Genomic DNA, 19,370 nt, shown 5'->3' with positions numbered 1-19,370 from the left:
GTGCTGCTTTATTCATTTGTATTTGTTTTCAATAATTTATATTATTATATAACCAAAATCATATTTTAGTATTATTAATAATATTTAAATAACTAATTTTATTAATATATTAAACCCTGTTTTTTATTAAGTGGGAGGAGATGACTTGGGCACATACTTAACCCAGTTGACCAGATTGATTGATGTGACCAATTTGGTAATCTAATGGCAAGCGCAATAAATAATTAGGTAGGTAGAAATAGGAACAATTTTCTGCTTACCAATCCCATAGCACTCCAATTACATTGAAATTCAATCTCAATGTTTTTAAGTCTTTTATGTATTTTTTTTTTTTTTTAATTTAGCTCAGGCCAATCACTAAGATCGATCAGTCTCGATATGAGCAAAGACGAGTTTGATTCTCTCAATATAGTCTTTTATATTTTTAAATTAATAAAATAAATATATAATGAGCGATGTGTTGATTTATTGTAAAGAATTATAATTTTAATATAAATATTATTTATAAAAAATTTAATTTTAAAATATCAACATAGACTACTTAAAATAGTGAGTATAGTATAGGAATTTACAACTATTTTGTCTGTAAATAAACAATCACTCTTATTAGAAAAAAGTACGTCTCCTGTACTGTACCCACCACCCTAGCTCTTTCTTGAGTGTTCTCTTCATGAAAAAAGTCTGTGCATTGATTGCATGCTTGCAGGGATACACAAGAGAGAGGACTACTACTCTTCTTAGAGGTGCGGTGCCTTGCCTTGTGAAGCAAGCTCATCACCTTCTTACACTCTATGACATTAATTAATGCAGAATATAAAAAAACTAACCAATATTCACAATAATTAAATACACACACACTTCTATATACATACATATAGATATATTTATATCTCTGTGTCTCTTAAGCAAATTAATTAAGGCTAATATGTCCATGGCTACACAGCCCCGCCACCCTGTCATCCCCCTCCTGGTAATTCTTCCCCTGCTCTTCACCGCCGTTCATGCCCGCCTCGTCGATCTCCGGCAGCTGCGCCACCATGTGAACACGATGACTGGGGTTGGCGATGACTGTGAAGCTCTTGCTCTTAGAGATATGAAGCAGTCTGGGCCCAGTCCCGGCGGATCGGGACACTCCTTGGGCGGCGATGGCCGCAATGATTGACTCCAAAAGCTTTCTGCTCATCCCCTCCCAGAAGGCATGTATGTGGAAACAGTCCAGTTGATTGTGTAATAAGCACTATATATTCATTATGGGTATTCGTTCATATATATATATAATCATGTTTGTGTAATAGATCTCCCTCGAAATATTCTGTTTGTTTTTTCTTGTTTTTATGTTTTTTTTTTGTTTCTTTTGGGGCCACCTTAAATGTTTAGAATTATGAGATAAACTTCTAAAAAAAAAGCAAAATTCATATCTCGTTTTTGGGTTCAATTTCTTCACCATTAAGGAAATGATATATATTGAGACCTAATCAAGTCTCTTGTTAGCAATCAGACGAATAATTTACAAATTATACGCCAAAAACTTTTTAAAACTTGAACCTTAGATATACATTTTTTAAAGGGCAAGTAGGGTTTGATATCTTTGCAATTGAGAAAATGGTCTCTCGAGAGATTCAAACAAGCTCGATAGCTCTCTAAAACTTGAACCCTAAATAAAAAATGTTTGGAAGGCAGGATGATGAACTAGCTGTTGTTACCCGGTGCTAGTGATGGATAAGTATTTGGTTAATTAGGTCATTTGAAAAGGAGTTTTGTAATTAAACACAATTATTCTTCGTAATTAAACCGAATCATCAAGTCAAAACTAATGAAAAAAACACACAGATTAACTGGTTTTGCTCATAAATTCGATTTTAACAGAATATAAGTCACCCTCCAGGTGTTGGCTGTGCTTGAGAGCAAGAGCACATTCAAACGAGCTATATATAGTTTGATTCTTTTGATATATAGTCAGGAGAGAAGTACAGATCATCTTCACCTTCATCTTCATCTTGCTACTTTCTTACACAATAAGTTCAGTCAGCAACAGGTCCCAGAAACAAACGCAACTACTGCAAAGAAAGAAAAGGAAGAAGAAATCAAAAGTATGGTTGCGTTGATCTTGATCTGCATTGTCCATCTCCATATCTCATTCACCTCCCTTCCTGCACGCAGAAGATCAATAGCCATAGGAGTAACCCATATAGTTATACCGGGACTTAATGTTATGGTTATTGTACATGGGATCGCCATAGTCAACTGCCTTTATGACAACTGCTTCTCGACGCCCGTCCTGTTCCTGAACCGCACCAAACACGATCTCATTCGTCTCACAGCTCTGCTCGTAGTAAGTTTTAGGGCTGGACGAGTAATGCCTCTGATGATGCTGCTGCTGCTGCACGGGAGCTTGCTGCGGAAATCCGCCATTCCAGCCACCGTGGAAGGATCGGCTCCGCTTGAACTGGTGGTTGTCCATCTCCCTCGGCATATACTGATAGGCTTTTCCAGAGGTAGGAGTTCGGGTTTCTATCGATGGGGGCTCATCTTCATCTGGAATCACAAAGCTCTCTTGCATGGGCCATGCATTTGAATGTTTCATTGCTTGCTGGTGGTAATGCTGCTGCTGCAGAAGATGATTCCGGGGAGGTTTCTTTCTGCCAAAGAATAAGCTCGTGAAGATTTCGAGGACAGCTGAGCAGGCGTTGAAGATGAGCCTAGCCAATGAACCGAATAAGCCTTCTTCAGGCTTATCATCATATTCGTCTTCCGTTGGAATCAAAGGTGGCCTCACAGATTTAACAGGTCTTTGATAAGCTGGGGGCGGTGTTCCTTTTCTAGCTGAAGTTTCAGGATCCTACGACATTAAGAAATTTGGGAGAAGGCAATCAATCATGGCATCGAGAATTCAGAGAAACGTATATGATCTGCCTACACCCTAGAACCAAAGGCCTAAGGCCAGTCTCACTCACAGTGCGGGACGACAACATAGCGCTGACTCTACGCTGTAGCAAGGCCAACATGTAACCGAAGAACGCTGCAGCAACAAGGACTGCTATCCCTGCAATCATGGTGATGGTATGGACAATATCTCGTCAAATATCCATGACATTGAGCCCGAACAAATATTGCTAGTAAGTTTGTAACGTTAGGTATTACCTAGGTGGAGATTTCCATCGTCATGGTGGGTACAGTCATCTTCATGGAGTTGAATCTCTCGAATTGCCTGGTTTCCTCTGTCTACAACCAAAATAGAGCAGCTACTTCCAATATAAGTGACCTCAAAATCATTTGAGAATTTTGCATCTTCGCTTGGACCATCAACATGACCGCTTCCTCTGCCCCATTTCCCTCCTGCGATAGTGACGACCCCTGCATAGAAATGCTAACTCTCAGTGAAAATGTATAGACAACTGATTAAAGACACCAATGGGAGTTGCCGAGGAGGATTCAAATACACACAGATAACTGATCATGAAAAGAGTTCGGTTATTTTGCTTGGGCTAGTATTAAGACAAACATTGACCTTACCTGCATCACTGATCTTCCTGATTGCCATATTCAAAGTGTCTGCAACATAGATATTTCCTCTGTCATCAGCAGTAATCCCTTTCGGGTGGTTCATCCTAGCTTCTCTTGGCCTCCCATCCACGTGGCCCGAGTACCCTTCAGGTGATCCAGCAATCAGCTTCGGCCGGGTATCTGCTATTCAACCATATGTAAAAGTGGACTCATAGTTACAAAACTTAGCCACCCACCAAAAGAATTGTTAATGATAAGTAGGTCGACATTCTTTTTTTTGGTTCTGTTAATCAAGAGATTCCAATTAATGCATAGATTTGAAACAAATAGTCAACCGAATAAAGCAAGGGTTCCATGAGAATTGCAACGAGTACAAAAATGAATCTAAAGAATAATAAAGAAGTTTAGGGAACAATGCACAAACTTAAATTCGGGTTAAAAAAAAAGTGCAAGGATAAACTTTATAAAGATAGCAACTGTCCCATAGAAACACAGCTAAAAAGAACTGCCTAACCGAAAAGTGGAGTCTTCTACTAAACAAAAGCAAATTACAGAAAGTTTGATAGCTCCACAGCCCAAAGAACAAAACTTGGATTGCCAGATCATGAGAATTTGACCCAAAAAGAAATAAAAGTATATCCATAAAACAAGCCCTTGACAGGTAAGTTCCTTCCCACAGCCAACCCAAATGACAAATTTCTTGAATACAGTTATGATCAAACCAGGTTTCTAATTCGAAGCCATATGGGTTAGAAAAGAAAAAGCATTATGCATAAAATCTAGTTTGCCAATATGAGGGAAGAAAAGCACTGCTAGAACTGACTACAGAGAAGAACAAACAGGTTTTTGTCGATCATTGGAGAAACTTAGTTTTGAAAGTTCAAGTTCACAAGTTTCCAAAGAGATTGAATTCTATTCTAAGACAAAGTGCGAAAAGTTCTTGCATACTTTGAAAAGTGAATCCCTCTTCTAAACAAAAGGAAACATAAGCCACATTTTCCAAAAGTTTGTCATAATGAACTTCAGATTCTAAGTTAACCTCGAAACTGAAAACAGAAATACATCTAAAGAAGAGAACCAAAAAGTAGGGTCCAAAGCCTCTTCTCCCAAGCAAAGTATTTCGCAACAAACACACTTGAAGTTGATGTAAAGCCTGTTCTCCCAAGCAAAGTATTTCGCAACAAACACACTTGAAGTTGATGTAAATGAAGCAAAGAATATCCAACAACTTGACAAAATTAACTACATTGTTTTTACTGGAACTATAAATGAAACGAATTTCAAGTTCAAACTTTTAAGAGAAAAACTGGAACCTACATCGAGACAATGGAGTTGAAATCCTGTAAATGTTACTGTTCTCGGAGTCCAAAACCAAAAGCTCCCCAGCTGGAGAGACTTCAACCGAGTAGGGATCGATTCCAAGTTTACTGCCATCGAAGACGGTTTCGACGTTGTACCCACCTTCAAATTTCATCATCGAACGGCTAGAAACCGCTGAAAAGCCAAAACCCAGAACCCCATTGCCATTAACCTCAGTTTTCTCACAGAAATTGAAAGCATTGAAAGGCGAGCCCGGAAAGAAGGGTACCTGTTTCGGTGGCAGACGATTTTAGCGACCACAGCCACTTAATCAGGCCAGAGACAACATTCGAAACGACCCCACCAACAATTTCTGCGAATGTACCAAAAAGGCAACACGAATTTGAGAGAGAAAGAGATGGAAAATTTTCATTTCATACACAGAATGGGCTTGCCTTGACTACTACTACTACTCACTTGCAGGCGGCGTGGCTGAAACTGATGAAAACCCAGAAAATGAAAAGGCAAAGATGAGAAGCAAGACGACCCAATTCCTCCCCATTGTGGCTAGGCAATAACAGAGAACAAAATGGCTGTATAAGAAGGTCTAAAAGCTCTGCATTTTGGGTCAGGAAGAGAGACCCCACCAGCATCAATGTAGCCCTTGTTTTTGCCCTTTTACATGTTAATCAGCACGGTTTTTCCTTTTTCTTCAGCGAGTCAGAGCATGAGAGAGAGAGAGAGAGAGAGAGAGAGAGAGAGAGAGCCGAAGTTTAACAGTGGGGAGAGAGCAAGAAGAGTGAAACAGAATGGTGGGGAGGAGCTCTGTTCAAGGCAACAAAGATAAAGGCCAAAAAGAAGAAGGATCGGATGCGCTGTTTTGTCTTCTAATGCCGCTTATTTAATTAATTACATTTACACTCAGCAAAATTAAAAATTTCTATTGGCACCCTCCCTGGCACAGCTTATAAGCTGGAAAATAAATTCCTGACTTGTTGGTCTCGACGCCTAGGCACAGACAGTGCGGAGGAGAAGAATATTAAGGAGGGTAGAAAGGTCAATTTGCAAGGTGGCGTGCCCCTATTAGCTCAGCCGGCGGGTCCAAGCAGGCGTTCAAACAATGTCAGAACTCGTGCAGGATTTGATGTGAGCAATTTTGGCCATGTCTCAGAACATCACGCTTTTTGTGTTTGTGGCTAATATAAATAAACAAAACAAAATTCACATTTTTATTAATTATTTAATAGAATTTTTTTAATTATTTAATTAAAAACTTTTAGCATGGTTATCGTTGTGTTTTTCGTCCGTAAATAATAAGGTAATGGTACGTGTCTTCTCGTTTATTTTAAATTTAAAGATTTACTATTAAAATTTATATTCAATCGGTTCGATAAATCTATTATTATTTTAAAAAAATCAACTCATAATACTTGAAGATGATTTCAAAAATTTTGAAAAGATAATTTTAATCTAATAGCATAGATCTATTGTCATCCTAAAATAATTGAACTGTAGATAATTAATTCTAAAAATCTTAAAAATATATTTATTCTTAACAAATTTTTTGATAATTCAAGATATTCGAGTTCAAAAATCTCAAAGAAAACTTGAAGTGTTCCAACTCATATAACGTATATAAAAGTCAAAACTTCACAAGTAAACATGAGTAATCATATTCTTTACTACTTATTTATTTTACTAATTTAAATGTTACGAGAGAACTAGCCTTATCTTTTTTTTTTTTTCAGAGTTGTATATTCTTAAATTGAAATAAAAGATGTGCTACAATACTCAAAAAAATTGACGCACAAACTTATCGAAAAAATCGATTGAAATATGCTAGAACTATCGGACAAAAAGCTCGCCCAACATTATAACAGGTGGACTTCATCCATGGTACCCGAACTAGGCAGACTTCAAATGTCCGCTCAGCAATGTGGCAAACGAACTTCATTTGATGTGCATGAGGTATGTTCGAGACGAGAATATATTTCTCATTTGATGTTTTTTAATCATCGCGTGTGTCAACTAATTCAAACAAAGTAACATTTTTCTTGAAATAAAGCTATGGTAATTAGTCTTAAATACATCATTTGTTGTAATTATGATATCACTTTTTACTTTTATATACAAGAAAAAAAATGTCAATTTATTTGCTATTTATATTAAAATTATACTTAAATAATTAGAAAAATGTAGGTAATAATTATTCCAAATAATTTCACTCATGCATGTAATAAGAAATTTTTAATTTTTTAATTATTCCAAATAATTAGAAAAATGAAAACGTGTTTTTTAATTTTTTATTTTAAAAAATAATTTTTTAAAATAATAAAAAAACATGTTTTTAATTTTTTGAAAACATACTATCAAAATAAAAGATTAAAAATAAATTTAAAACTCAAAACTAAAAATTAAAAACACAAAGACAACATAGCCTAATTTGTTTACAACATGTTCTCTACTTCCATGCATACTGAAACAAAAAGGGTTGAGGAGCATCTATGAAGCATCACCAACCAGGACTGGTCAACACTCAGCAGCAGCAGCAGCCATGACATTGCCATTGCCATGCTAATGAGCTAATAATGCAATTTACAAGTGCTTGACATTGCACAAAAGGCCTTTGATGTCGATGATGATGATGTACCATTTACAGTAGTGACATTAATTCATCAACACTGGGGTGTGTGTGTGTGTGTGTGTGTATAGTCAAAGCTAGACATGGTAGATCATCCCAACCTCCAAAGTTGAAGCCTGAATGGTGAATTCATAAGTTGGAATCCTGGAGTTTCTTCTCAAGAAATCATACCCACAGTTGATCACAATTCTCTTCATCAAACCTGAGCCCCTCTTTGCCCTCACATAAGAGTGCCCCAGGATGAATGCCATCCCTGATTCCCTTGCCTCCATCAGTTCCTGCAACTCCTCCCTTGCACTTGCATCGATTTGGGGACTCTCAGGCAGCAGAAACCTAACTCTCTTCCTCGGCTTTTCTTGAGGCCGTATCTCCTGCAGCTCAAGGGTACTACCATCTGGTTCAGGAGAGGCTTCATTCCCTTCGCACAGCCTTATGCCTTCTAGATTCGATAAAGCAGTTCCAACTACAGTCATCCTCTCATCATCCTCCAGTTCTACTCTCCCTACACTATCTAATTCTGGCCTATCTGATCGAATAAATTCTGCAATGCTGCAAATCAGGTCTTTTTCAAACTCCACATCATCCATGTGAACGTCACGATAACCATAGCGTGCGATGCATCTGTAAAGGCGGTATTCTTTTGGGCCAATTCTTCCCACAAGGAACCTTTCCTCGGGTCTTACATGAGGCACCGGGACAGATTTGACACAGAGGAAAATTAAAACCTGGTGAAAAGCTGGGAGATTGGTGACAAAGTGGGAGAAAATGGCTGGGATCCCTGACACAAGCTCAGTATGTACAACACCAATGCCATGAACCCGCACAATCCCAAGATGGGGACCCAGAGTCAGCAGCCAATCAAGAGAAATCTTGTTTTGAACATCGAATTCGTATTTTTTGAGTGTGCCATAGTGCCAAACATACATGATTACAAGAAAGATGAATGAAAGAGCCACAGGCACCCATGCCCCCTCGAGGAACTTGATGAGTGAGGCTGAGAAGTAGAGTGCTTCTATGGAACCAAAGAAGAGTATGAAGCAGATGGCTAGGAAAATACTTTTGTGCCAACACAGAACAATGACCAGAGACATTAGGCAGGTGGTTACTAGCATAACAGTTATAACTGCCAAACCTGCTCCAGAAAGGAAAAAGAAGCCATAATAGCGGTCAAAACTGAGAATACCTGAAATTTTTAACAACCATGATAGAAAACAACAGTTCTAGTAGCTTCTGTTCTACCAATTCGATGTGTGTTTCATCAAAATATAAGGAACAGATTGGTCTTAGGTTGTCTGTGATTGGTGTAGTGTCCCCTCTAGTGGGAAGGATCAAACTAGTACAGCATCCTCTTCCATCTTAAGAGAAGGAATCCGACATGTAAGGGAGAAACCAAGAAAAAGATGGGAAGAACAAACTGATGAATGAATGCTTGCTTATGTAGGCAAAGGACTTTCACAAACATACCTGATGCATTGCTGATGTGTTTTGTGTTTCTGAAACCAACAGTAACAGCTAAACATAGAATCATTAAAATCCAGTTGATCTCCGGAATGTAAATCTGGCCATGTATCTTAGATGATGTGTGCACTATTTTGACCCTCGGGAAGCAACCCAAAGCAGAGCACTGTTTGATGATGGAGAAAGTCCCGGTAATGATTGCCTGGCTTCCCACAACGGCTGCTAGTATGGCTATTCCCAGAACAGGCCATCTTATTTTCTCTGAGACAACAAGATGAATATTTATGTTAGCCAAAACTGAACGCACACGTGCGCAGATTCTTGGATTAGTCCTCTACAAAATAACACTATGAGACATGCCTGATGAGATGAATACTAGGAACAAATAGTACCTACCAGGTACGGATACATAGAACCCAATCCGGTAGTCACTCTCAACTGTGTGATGCTTGGAGAGATAAGCTGCTTGCCCCATGTAGGCAAGTATCAAGGATGGGTAAACCACAAAGGTGAAAGCAATCTGCAGTTAAACAGTTAAATTATAGGAGTTGCTTTACGGTTCCAATTTGCAGTTAAACAGTTAAATTATAGCAAGGAATGGTTCTTTAATAAATTACTCTTAATCAGCTGTGTACGACTATCAAATCTAGCCTTTAGTGTGTAGGTTATGATAATTTTCACGTAACCAACTGTTTAATTACATGCCTCTTCACTACGGCACATGCGTAGGTACCTCTTAACTTCAGTTGGACCCCTTCAGATTTACAAGAAAATCTTTTTCTTTTTTTTTCTCATTTTTTTAGTTTGTTCAGCTCTTCCTATAAGAACTTTGTCTAGTATTTTCTCATCAACATCTAAAATGTATACATCTTTATAATTTATTTTCTTTCATTTTGATGGTTTAATTTGGTGATGAAATAGTTCTATGCATAAGAAACTTTTAGTTTCTTTGATATAACTGTAATCTATATTGGAAAAAGCTGGCTGTCTTACATTGTTCTGGTGTCTTCCAAATGAAATAACCTAACAACAACATACCAAACCTTAACCAACCAAGTGGATTCAGCTACATGAATTTTCAAAAAGTATTATGCCTCAAATATCCTATTCAATCTACGGAGAGGCAGATCTAGAAATTTATGCAGGGGGAGGCTGAAATTTTTTTTTAAGATGTAAAATTGTACATCAAAGATTTTGGGGTGGACTGTAATTTTTTTTTTTGGACTAATTTATTATTAAAAATTATTTTTTACATTAAAAAATTATTTTTAATTGTGGGCTGAAGCCCAGGGTAGCTCACGTGTAGATCCACCACGGTTCCCATCCAATAAGACGAGGCATGTTGATACCAACTTAAATAATCAAAACAAAAGAGAGTAATACTTACCCTGATAGACAACTGTGAAAAGTGTCCAAGATCAGCAAACATAGCTTCTGAACCTGAATGAAATAGATTGTGGGGGGGGGGGGGGGGCGGGGGAAGGTTTAGTACAAGATAATGAGCCTACAGAGCAAAGGGCTCAAGAGGACCCAGTTTGTTTTAATCTTTTTACCTGTTATACACAACAAAATCCCACCCAAGGACATCCAACCTCCCCTTTGGGTCTTTTTCAAAAACTTGTATATGTAGTAAGGAGACAGTGCCTTATAGACATGGGGATTCCAGCGGAGGATGTTATACAAACCAATAGCACTGATGCATGAAAGCCATGTTATCACAATAGGTGCAAAAAGGAATCCTACTCGGTGGGTTCCATAATGTTGGAGAGCAAACAAGAACACCAGTATCAGACAAGCCACCGGAACTTCAACATCTGCAGTATTTTGAAACAGGAAGAAGAGTGTCAAGTCTTTTTCCTTTTAAGTTTGTAATCTATACTTCTATTTACTAACAAGTGTTCAGCTGTCATCACCCAAATATTCTGTCAAACTCTTTGAAATTGAAAATCAAAGGAAAAGAAAAGATCCCTTAATTTCAAGAGAAATAAAACAGTGATATGCTAGTTTTTCAAATGGTTCTGACATAAAATTCTCAAAAGTAAAAGCGACTTGTAAAAACAAGATAAAATTTCAATGATTAAAAATAATTCATCTCTGATTCCTCCTCAGCTTCCAAAGAGAAAAGATTGTTCATCTCTAAAATCAACTGAATTGAGTGCAATGATTTCTCATGCCAATTATATTTCACTGAGGTCAAGGCAACTTCAAAGTAATCTAAGCTTCTGCATGCAAGCAGAAACAAAATAAATGGAGATATATCATCTCAAATGAAGTTTTTAGCTGTAGCTGACACCTCAGACTAACACAACATTGGTATAATTAATCAAAGTTCAACTAAACTTTCTAAACAAAAGAAAACATGTTCATCTGGTGTAGAATGCCAAAAAGAAAAAACCTGAAGCAAGCATGTAAAAGTCAAGGATGGTCAAAATGAAATTTAAATCCTCAAGAGTGATTTATTGCATCTTTCAGAAGTCAGTTAGCTTCATAAAATACCAAAAGAAAATACCCACAATACTGCAACAGTATTACTCTCAGGGATTGTGTTGCACCATTCTACAAAGTTGTCACACAATCAAATATTGTGTGAAGAGAAGAGAAATTTGCAATCATGATTGGTAAAGGTTCACAAATCTATTATACTCGTCTAATGGTTGGAGGAATATCAGCTCTCAGTCAGCAACATGCAATTAAGAACCAGCACATGCCCAGTCAAAGGATTTACTTACTGAGTGAAGAACTGTAAACGGCACATCACTTTCCAGTCAGACTTGTCTTGCTAAAATGCAGGGTTTCAAGATTACAAGAGAAATACAAGACTCAATATTCCGCTATGTGCAGTTTATTTCATCCAGAGTTACCAAGATTACACAAACTCCAGGATTTTATGTTTGCTTACCTGGGGCTTAAGGCTATAAAATTTATTAGTACCTGATTTGGCAAATTTTTAATAAAACATGACCTAGTCAGGGGAGACATGCAACCTACTCTTAAGGACCAGCAAACCATCACTGGTGAAGGTCAGATTAATCAATAAAAGAGATTGCAGATCTAATGAAAGCTACAGGTGATAAGAGTTTATGAATTGGGAGGTTGATAATAGAACGGTTTGACAATTGATCTAAATCGCATAAGAGAAACAAGAGCTAGAGCAGATCTGCAAATCAGTATCATATTTTCAAGAACTGTCCATTGGGGGAAAGTGATTCTAGAACAATTCAAGTTATACTTGGTTTAGCAACTACTGTATTGCCTTTATAAGAGCATTCATCAACTTTTGGGGGGGAAAATCTTGACCCACCACAGTGATCTGAACATTAACAAGCATATAAAGGCTTTGCCGACACCTACATAGTCTAATTGTATACTGACTGATCTTTTTTCACCTCAAGGGGATTGCAATCACCACACAAATTGAACAGTCTGACAATTCTAACATACTGATAGTAATAGAGCACTCTACTTATCTTTTACGATCTATCCTTATCCCCTTATAAGTTACCTTTTCATAGTTTATTATTAATGACTTTTGATATCCACTAAATCTTCTGATTTATATGTAAATTGTTCGTAGCTTCAATGTCTTTATGTTATTCTAAGTAGGTTGCTGTCAACTTTGGTCTGCCACAGATTGATGGCCTAACTTTATCTTGATAATTTGATAGTGAGGTGACTTTTGATTAAATCAAGTTATGCTCTCCTAATTATACAAGAAGGGCCCACGATGATGCACGTTTATTATAGTGTTGTCTTTGTTCACTAGTGATACATATAGAAAAATAAAAACTAAAAAGGTCCCTCTAGAATTCTAAGTCCAACTTCTGAAAACATGAAAGTTGAAATCAAGATTTAAAAAATATTCGAATCAAACAAGATAAACCGTCCATTCAAGCTTGAAATATTCAATTTCACAACTTAACGCAACCATCAAATACCCAAAGAGCCAGCTTCAACCGAATTTTGCAAAATCAATTACTTGAATACACACCACTCAGCTAGAACCACAAGATCCCCATCGGAGCAGGCCAAGACAGTTACAAAATTGAAATTGATTTTTCTTCTTTCATTAAACATTATAATTGATTTGGCTAATTAGGTAAGAATCTTACATTGGTGCCGCTCCTTGGCCATTGAAAGCTCCAGCCCAGAAACTGCCGAAAACACTGGATAGACAACATAATCAAACAGTTCTTAGGCATAAACATCTGAACTTCAGTTTTGACACAACATAATACCACAATCTCCCATACCAGAAATCGCCGGCGTAAGAACTCCATCTCCAATGACCATACAAGTCCCAATCAAAGCCAAAGCAAGCAATACCCGGTGAAGTATCGTATGCTTCTCCAATGTTGATCTTAGGCTGGAACCAAGACTCTTTCTGGGTGGTGGAATCCCATCTTTCTTATATTCAGACAGTTCCTCATCAGCAAGCTGGCAATTGGGCAAAGTACTGACTCGGGCATGGCGGCACAGCAAGGAATACAAAGCAAAAGTCCCACCTTCACCATTATCATCAGCCCTGATCACTATGAACACATATTTAAGCAGTGGAATGAGGGTTAATGTCCAGAAAACGAAAGACAAGACCCCATAAATCTCCTCATTGGACTCTGAATGTTGAATGTCCTCCGCAAAAGTGCTTTTGTATACATACAAAGGGGAAGTGCTCAAATCTCCGTAGACAACACCCAAGCTCTGATAAGCCAGAGTCAAGACCGTCCTCCATGATTCCTTCTGCAACAAGACGAGATTATTAGAAGAAACGAATGCGATTTAAAGATGGGTCTTTATGCCGCACCTTGATTGGATTGACACGGCTCCACCCTTCAAGATCCATCACAGGCTGTCTCAGCACCAAGAAAGCCCCATTTCCGAATCAAAATTAAGCATAAAGAAGCAAAGCTCTTCCTGTTGTGGGAGTAAAAGGCACATTTCAACAACCCAACAATGCGGGCATATCAAGAACCAACACAGAGCACCACCACAAGAAAAATACAAAGTTTTAGAACGAGGAAGGACGATTGGAATTGGAGCTCGGGAATATAGAATATATTGTGCGGGCGTGTGTGCTTGGCTGTGTGTGTGTGTGTGTGTGTGTGTGTGTGTGAGAGAGAGAGAGAGAGAGAGAGAGGGAGGGGGGGGGGGGGAGATTTGATTGGGTTTTAAAATAATGGAGAAGAGGCTTCCGTTTCCTTCCACTTTCTCCTTGGGTCTTTGCTCAGTTTCTGAATGAATAGAATACTTTCGGGAGAGTTATCTTCACAGTCAGTCAGTCGTATATACACACTTGGCTCTCCATGAACAACAAAGGCAAAGCAACTGATGAGTTGTGGGTAGTGGATTCGCAAATGTGCAGCCACAAACCGATTCTCCCTTAAATGAATAGCACTCGCCCTTTGCAGGGAGAGAGTATACTTTCAATTACCACGTGACTGCTGTCAAATTATTTACATATTCTCACCTGTTCATGCTCCTATTGATTGTTTAATCTAAGATATTATTCCCGTAATAGCCAAAAGATAAATGTGAACTCTTAATGGGTAACTGGTTAACTAGGTGAGTCGAGTCAAAATTCGATCTAATAACTTTTTTTTCTTAATTTTTTTGTCCAGAGCTCCTGAAAATGAGAGGTGTACAGTTGTGAAGCATTCCGTTGTCTGAATTCCGGAGGAAGAAAGAGCCTGGGGCCGCCGTACGCGGTGGCAGAAGCCAGGCTGCGCCGTTCAACAGGAACCAGAGAAGAAGTAACGATAGGCATGGTACAAACAATCGCAATTGATGAACCCATCAACCACCCCTCTCCTAAATATTTGAAACAGACTGGTCCCAGAAGATCCAATGATTGAAGAATGCAGAATTGGGTTTCTCCTTCCCATTCGTATACAATACAAGACATTAACAGAAGATAAAAAAATTTCATGTGTAACGTGGGGTCGGAGCATATAAGTAGGAGAATTAATATAAAAGTAAGATGCTGATTTAGGGGGGTGATAGTATGATCTGAATTCATTGAAGAAAGCATGAGAATCCCTTAGAGAGTCCTCAGAATCCGGGGATTGTTTTGATTCTATCTACGTATGGGTTAGCATATGACTACCATTTCATATTTATTTTAAGGATAGCGTTGATGAAACCATTGCCCCTTATCATAATTAAACAGCTGCAGCTCCATGGGATGGGATCCAGCTTCCTGGCAAATTGAAGGAACATGGAAGAATCAGATTGGGGTTTCTCTTTCTTTATTCTTTAGGTCAATTTCACATAATATAATCCCAAATCTTCTGATTGTGTTCATAATGTCTACTGCATCACAAGTGAGTTCCCTGCCTGCCACTGAGATTGGTGGATTAATTAGTCCTAATCCTTGATTTAGGATTTCAGATTTAGCCAATGTATCATTAAATTCAAATGATCAATGAAAACAACCCTTGATCACGATGTACGATTAACACTCATCACTGATGAGTCATTGACTCAAGTCATATATTTTCCATTTACATGATTGTTTTCCTTTTTCTGATTAAAGTCTAAAGATACAAAAGAGGCAAAGGCCAAACAACAACGTAAAAATAATTGAACAGAGCTTAGAGCTCTCTGAATTTTGCATCTGAGACATCCAAATTGACCAAACTCATATGCCTCTACTTGGGTTCATTGAATCTACCCCAGTGCCAGGTTAGGTCTTGACAAACTCAAATCTAATTGGTATTATACACAATACTATTATCAAACAAATTGACCAATTCAGTTATTTTGAATCAGCCCATTTTAGTTATAAATAGGGGTTAATTTTATATAGCATTTTGTGAAATTTTGAAGTGTGATTCGAACCCGACCAATAAGACAGAATGAACACTCCTGTCCAAAAGCAATGACTTAATAGACTAACAAATTGACCTTTTTTGTTATTTTGAACCCATCCTATTTTAGTTGTGGAGTAAGGGTTACTTTTATATCACATTTTGTGAAAGTTTGAAGATTGGTTTGAACTCGACTAATCAAACAAAATGAAAACTGTTAGGGAAATTTTATTTGTAGCCAATTATTTTTCTCTCCACGATCACTTTTTAACATATCTAAAACACTTTCATTTGAAAATTCATTTTTACCCTCACTATTACAATCACTTTCTCCGTCACCATTGCAACCATTTTCTCCCTTAATGAACTACTCACGAGCCGCCATACTCTGTTGTCCATTCACACCAGAAATGATATGACGAAAACAAAAAATGAATAGAAATATAACTATGAAATAGAAGAACAATGGCGATACATCCAAACACATACACAAACACACACACACACATATACATACATAGACACACACACAATTGGAGAATCAAAGATCGTCGGGGAAGCAGTCGGAGAAGAGGATCGGCCATGGATGCCGATTCTATCGCTGGCCACCCTTCATTGCCCCCGAACCCAAGGGTTCGGGAGCCATGAAGGCATCTAGCTTCTACCAAAAAAGACGTTCGAGTCATTTCTCTAACTAAAGAACATTGCCGGATAATACACACATATAAACATATTGAGTGTTTGGTTGTGATTTTGGATGGTAGATTAGACACCACTGTCAAGCTTGTCTGCAATTTGTGTGATATATATATATATACACATATGTTTAAAATGTGGATGTGAAACTTGTAGTTCTCCAAAGATTAAGGGCACTTGGAGTCTTAGGGTTTGGGGTTCCCCAAATCCTGGAGTTTGGAATCCCAAATTTCCTTAACCCTACCCAATTCCCAAAAATTTCCAAACTCTACCAAATTTTTTTTATAATTTATGTATGATTGATTTGTTTTTCTTTTCATATTAGGATAATTGTGAGAATGAAATTATTTTTATACTTGAGTAGTCATTTGATATTATTCAATCATTTACTATAAAGAGCAAGCAAGAGAGTGACTGAGGGCGATGTCAAGAAAGCGAGCGAGAGAAGGTGATGATGACATAAGACATGCGACAGAGAGTGAGAGGTGGTGTGAAGAGTAGAGTTTGATATCAACAATGATTGTGACGATACAGGGGGGTTTATGTTGGAGGGGTGTGTTTAAAATATAAATGTTTATAAAAAATAATAAAGGTGATTGCAAACAATAAATCTAAAATTTTAATTAAGTATAGCAGGCAAGGGCAAAAATTCTTCCTGGAAATAGAATTTTTCAAACTCTTATCTAAAAAGTAATTGACATATTCTAAATACTCATTAGGTCCAACTCAATGACCCATCAATGGTTTAAGTCTTCCTTTCCAACAATTCTCTATCAAATTAAATCAAGCAATGATTACGTTACGACAAATATTTGAAATATATATTATATATATTTGTTTTAAATAATTTTATTTTGAAAAAAAGTGGAAACATTCTCTAGCGCATATATGGAGGCCGCTCTGGGGTGGCCTGAGGAGTGGAAGCCTTGGCAATTTTTGATACCTGAAGCGCCTCTTCCAATGTCAGAACAACTTCCGCCATGGATGGCCGCTGTTGCTTCGCCGCCGTGCATGACAAACCCAGGTTCAACACGCTGTCAAAAGCCTCTGACGAGTACTCTCCCTCTAGTTTCCGATCCACAAACTCTACTATGCTTCCGCTTTTCGTCAGCGACTTTGCCTGAACACCGATCAGGACTACTGTTAGAAGAGATCGATAAGCGATGGGAGATGAGTTATAATTAGAATGAGTAAGTAAACAGCTTCTAAGTTGTGACCATTTTGTTCAATGGCATTGGTGCCTGCATGTTCATGTTGATGACCCTCTTGCCGGAGATGATCTGCAGGAGCACGATCCCGAAGCTGTAGACGTCGCCGGAGGAATTCACTTGGCGGTTGCTCTCGTACTCCGGATCAACGTAGCCAAACGTTCCTCTCACTTCCGAGCTCGCGTGGCTCTTGTCGAGGTCTATGGCTTTCGACAATCCGAAGTCGGAAAGCTTGCCCTCGAAGTTTGCTCCCAGCAGTATATTCGTCGGCTGCAGAACGGAGAAATTAAGCCGTGTCGGTTTGATTATAGAAGACATATAGGTGGGTGAAAATGGAGGCAGATCTACCTTGATATCACGGTGAACAATGCATCCTTCAGGATAGGTGTGAAGAAACCAGAGTCCTCTTGCACAATCAACTGCAATCTGAATCCTTTGAATCCATGAAAGCGCCTTGTCCTTTCCTGGAACGAATCATTCTATTGGTGATCCAGCAAGACGAAAAAGAACGATAAAGTTAAAGCTGTTGCGATCGATGGGTACCAAAAAGCCACTCTGAGAGGTTCCCATGGGGACACAATTCGTAGACGAGGAAACATTCGTCTCGTCTCTCGCAGAAACCCAGCAAAGCCACGAGGTTCGGGTGTCTGATTCGCGAGTGGTTTCGGATTTCCCTGAGGAAAGTCTCCATGTGCCCGCCGTCGACAATATGCTTAACTGCAACCTGCTGCTTGTTCGACAAAATGCCTCTGTAAACCTTTCCTGATGACATCCCACAAAAAGAATGCTGAATGGGTCACCGATTTCAACAAATTTTCTGGGCATTTCCCATTCATGTTACTGAAAAAGCCATAATGTTGAGCTCACCTGCAGTCCCTTTGCCAATGAGGTTCGAGTCGTGGAGATTGTTCGTGGCGACGTAGACCTCTCTGATCGAGAACCTCATGGAACCAGATTCCTCCGGCAACACACCACGGCTTGATACTGTCAAAAGCAAATAAGAATGCTAAGTACTAGGCTCAGTTGTGGGTCCAAAAGAATACCGCAAAATTACCATCTTTTCTGCGCGCAACAATATTCCACTTAAACAGTCTTCTCCGCAAGATCCATGCCAAGACAATTAGAATCAGCACAATCCCCGCACTGCTCCCAATTATGACCCATTTTCCTGCTCCCATCGATCTGATCAGGTTAAACCCGCCGCAGGATTGGTTGGAAGATGGTTTCCGGCACTGGAACCTGCGGCTTCTCCACTGAGAATTTATGATTCTAGACGGTTTTGGATGCACCGTCCAGAAGAAAAGAAAATCTCAGCGACCTGTAAATAATCAAAGTTTGTCGTCTCTCTCTTGGCAGAACATGGTTGCCGGCCGGCCAGTGGGTGAGACGTGGCGCCATTTCCTGCGAATGTTCTGCCACTTGGATTTTTCCGATGCCGTCGCCCCTTGCCGTTCGTTGTTGCTCATCAGTACCAACCGCTCAAAGTTTCCGAATATTCTTAAAAGAATACTTTGTCAAGGCTTCATTATTAATTTAAATAAGGAGTTGTTATTATTTATTGTACAAATAAATGTATAATAAATTAATGTTAAATATTATATAAAATAAATAATTTTACTCATAATAATTATTGCTAAAATTGCATGTAATTGGGACCCAAATTCAACCAATGTCTCGACACAATTAGTATATTTTTTTCCGTGGAGCTTTACCTAATTCTAAAAAGAATTAATTCCCAAAAAGATAAATCCTATCTTGAGA

At 38.4% G+C, this 19,370-nt stretch overlaps 3 protein-coding genes across 4 annotated transcripts; all 3 read right to left on the bottom strand.

Annotated features, from left to right (window-relative positions):
- Positions 1–1,838: 1,838 nt before the first annotated feature.
- LOC127803206 (uncharacterized) lies at positions 1,839–5,631 on the bottom strand. The gene is made up of 7 exons (XM_052339284.1): positions 5,281–5,631; positions 5,093–5,176; positions 4,822–4,998; positions 3,514–3,684; positions 3,142–3,354; positions 2,955–3,043; positions 1,839–2,839 (listed from the first exon to the last, which is right to left on the bottom strand). The coding sequence occupies exons 1-7, from the start codon at positions 5,363–5,365 to the stop codon at positions 2,165–2,167; spliced, it is 1,494 nt and encodes a 497-aa protein (XP_052195244.1). The 5' UTR covers positions 5,366–5,631; the 3' UTR covers positions 1,839–2,164.
- Positions 5,632–7,217: 1,586 nt separating this feature from the next.
- On the bottom strand, positions 7,218–14,306 carry LOC127804623 (potassium transporter 8-like). The gene is made up of 8 exons (XM_052341507.1): positions 13,704–14,306; positions 13,153–13,639; positions 13,012–13,065; positions 10,456–10,716; positions 10,290–10,342; positions 9,299–9,422; positions 8,909–9,163; positions 7,218–8,576 (listed from the first exon to the last, which is right to left on the bottom strand). The coding sequence occupies exons 1-8, from the start codon at positions 13,740–13,742 to the stop codon at positions 7,522–7,524; spliced, it is 2,328 nt and encodes a 775-aa protein (XP_052197467.1). The 5' UTR covers positions 13,743–14,306; the 3' UTR covers positions 7,218–7,521.
- Positions 14,307–17,212: 2,906 nt separating this feature from the next.
- Positions 17,213–18,800, bottom strand: LOC127803311 (probable receptor-like protein kinase At1g30570). 2 transcript variants are annotated; one of them, XM_052339437.1, is made up of 6 exons: positions 18,664–18,800; positions 18,477–18,593; positions 18,153–18,371; positions 17,958–18,073; positions 17,619–17,879; positions 17,213–17,521 (listed from the first exon to the last, which is right to left on the bottom strand). In XM_052339437.1, exons 1-6 carry the CDS (start codon positions 18,785–18,787, stop codon positions 17,279–17,281), a joined length of 1,080 nt encoding a protein of 359 aa, XP_052195397.1. In that variant the 5' UTR covers positions 18,788–18,800; the 3' UTR covers positions 17,213–17,278. The 2 variants fall into 2 exon arrangements, with proteins under 2 accessions (XP_052195397.1, XP_052195396.1); XM_052339436.1 differs by having other exon boundaries at positions 17,619–18,073.
- Positions 18,801–19,370: the final 570 nt, after the last annotated feature.

Source organism: Diospyros lotus, chromosome 6 (assembly GCF_014633365.1).
Source record: "Diospyros lotus cultivar Yz01 chromosome 6, ASM1463336v1, whole genome shotgun sequence".
NCBI classification, from domain to species: domain Eukaryota; kingdom Viridiplantae; phylum Streptophyta; class Magnoliopsida; order Ericales; family Ebenaceae; genus Diospyros; species Diospyros lotus.
The sequence above is the reverse complement of the archived record's forward strand: the minus strand, read 5'-3'. Positions and strand labels throughout refer to the sequence as shown.

What these genes read in the sequence shown, in the direction of transcription:
- LOC127803206 (XM_052339284.1), bottom strand. Translation starts at nt 5,365, where the DNA reads ATGGGGAGGAATTGGGTCGTCTTGCTTCTCATCTTTGCCTTTTCATTT. An exon ending in ATCGTCTGCCACCGAAACAG is followed by an intron (nt 4,999 to 5,092) that starts GTACCCTTCTTT and finishes TTGGCTTTTCAG; the next exon opens with CGGTTTCTAGCCGTTCGATG. An exon ending in CAGGAAGATCAGTGATGCAG is followed by an intron (nt 3,355 to 3,513) that starts GTAAGGTCAATG and finishes ATTTCTATGCAG; the next exon opens with GGGTCGTCACTATCGCAGGA.
- LOC127804623 (XM_052341507.1), bottom strand. Translation starts at nt 13,742, where the DNA reads ATGGATCTTGAAGGGTGGAGCCGTGTCAATCCAATCAAG. An exon ending in GGCCAAGGAGCGGCACCAAT is followed by an intron (nt 10,717 to 13,011) that starts GTAAGATTCTTA and finishes AAAATACTGCAG; the next exon opens with ATGTTGAAGTTCCGGTGGCT. An exon ending in GTTCTATGTATCCGTACCTG is followed by an intron (nt 9,164 to 9,298) that starts GTAGGTACTATT and finishes TTGTTGTCTCAG; the next exon opens with AGAAAATAAGATGGCCTGTT.
- LOC127803311 (XM_052339436.1), bottom strand. Translation starts at nt 18,787, where the DNA reads ATGGGAGCAGGAAAATGGGTCATAATTGGGAGCAGTGCGGGGATTGTG. An exon ending in CCTCTCAGAGTGGCTTTTTG is followed by an intron (nt 18,074 to 18,152) that starts GTACCCATCGAT and finishes GATTCGTTCCAG; the next exon opens with GAAAGGACAAGGCGCTTTCA. An exon ending in CAATGCCATTGAACAAAATG is followed by an intron (nt 17,522 to 17,618) that starts GTCACAACTTAG and finishes ATCGGTGTTCAG; the next exon opens with GCAAAGTCGCTGACGAAAAG.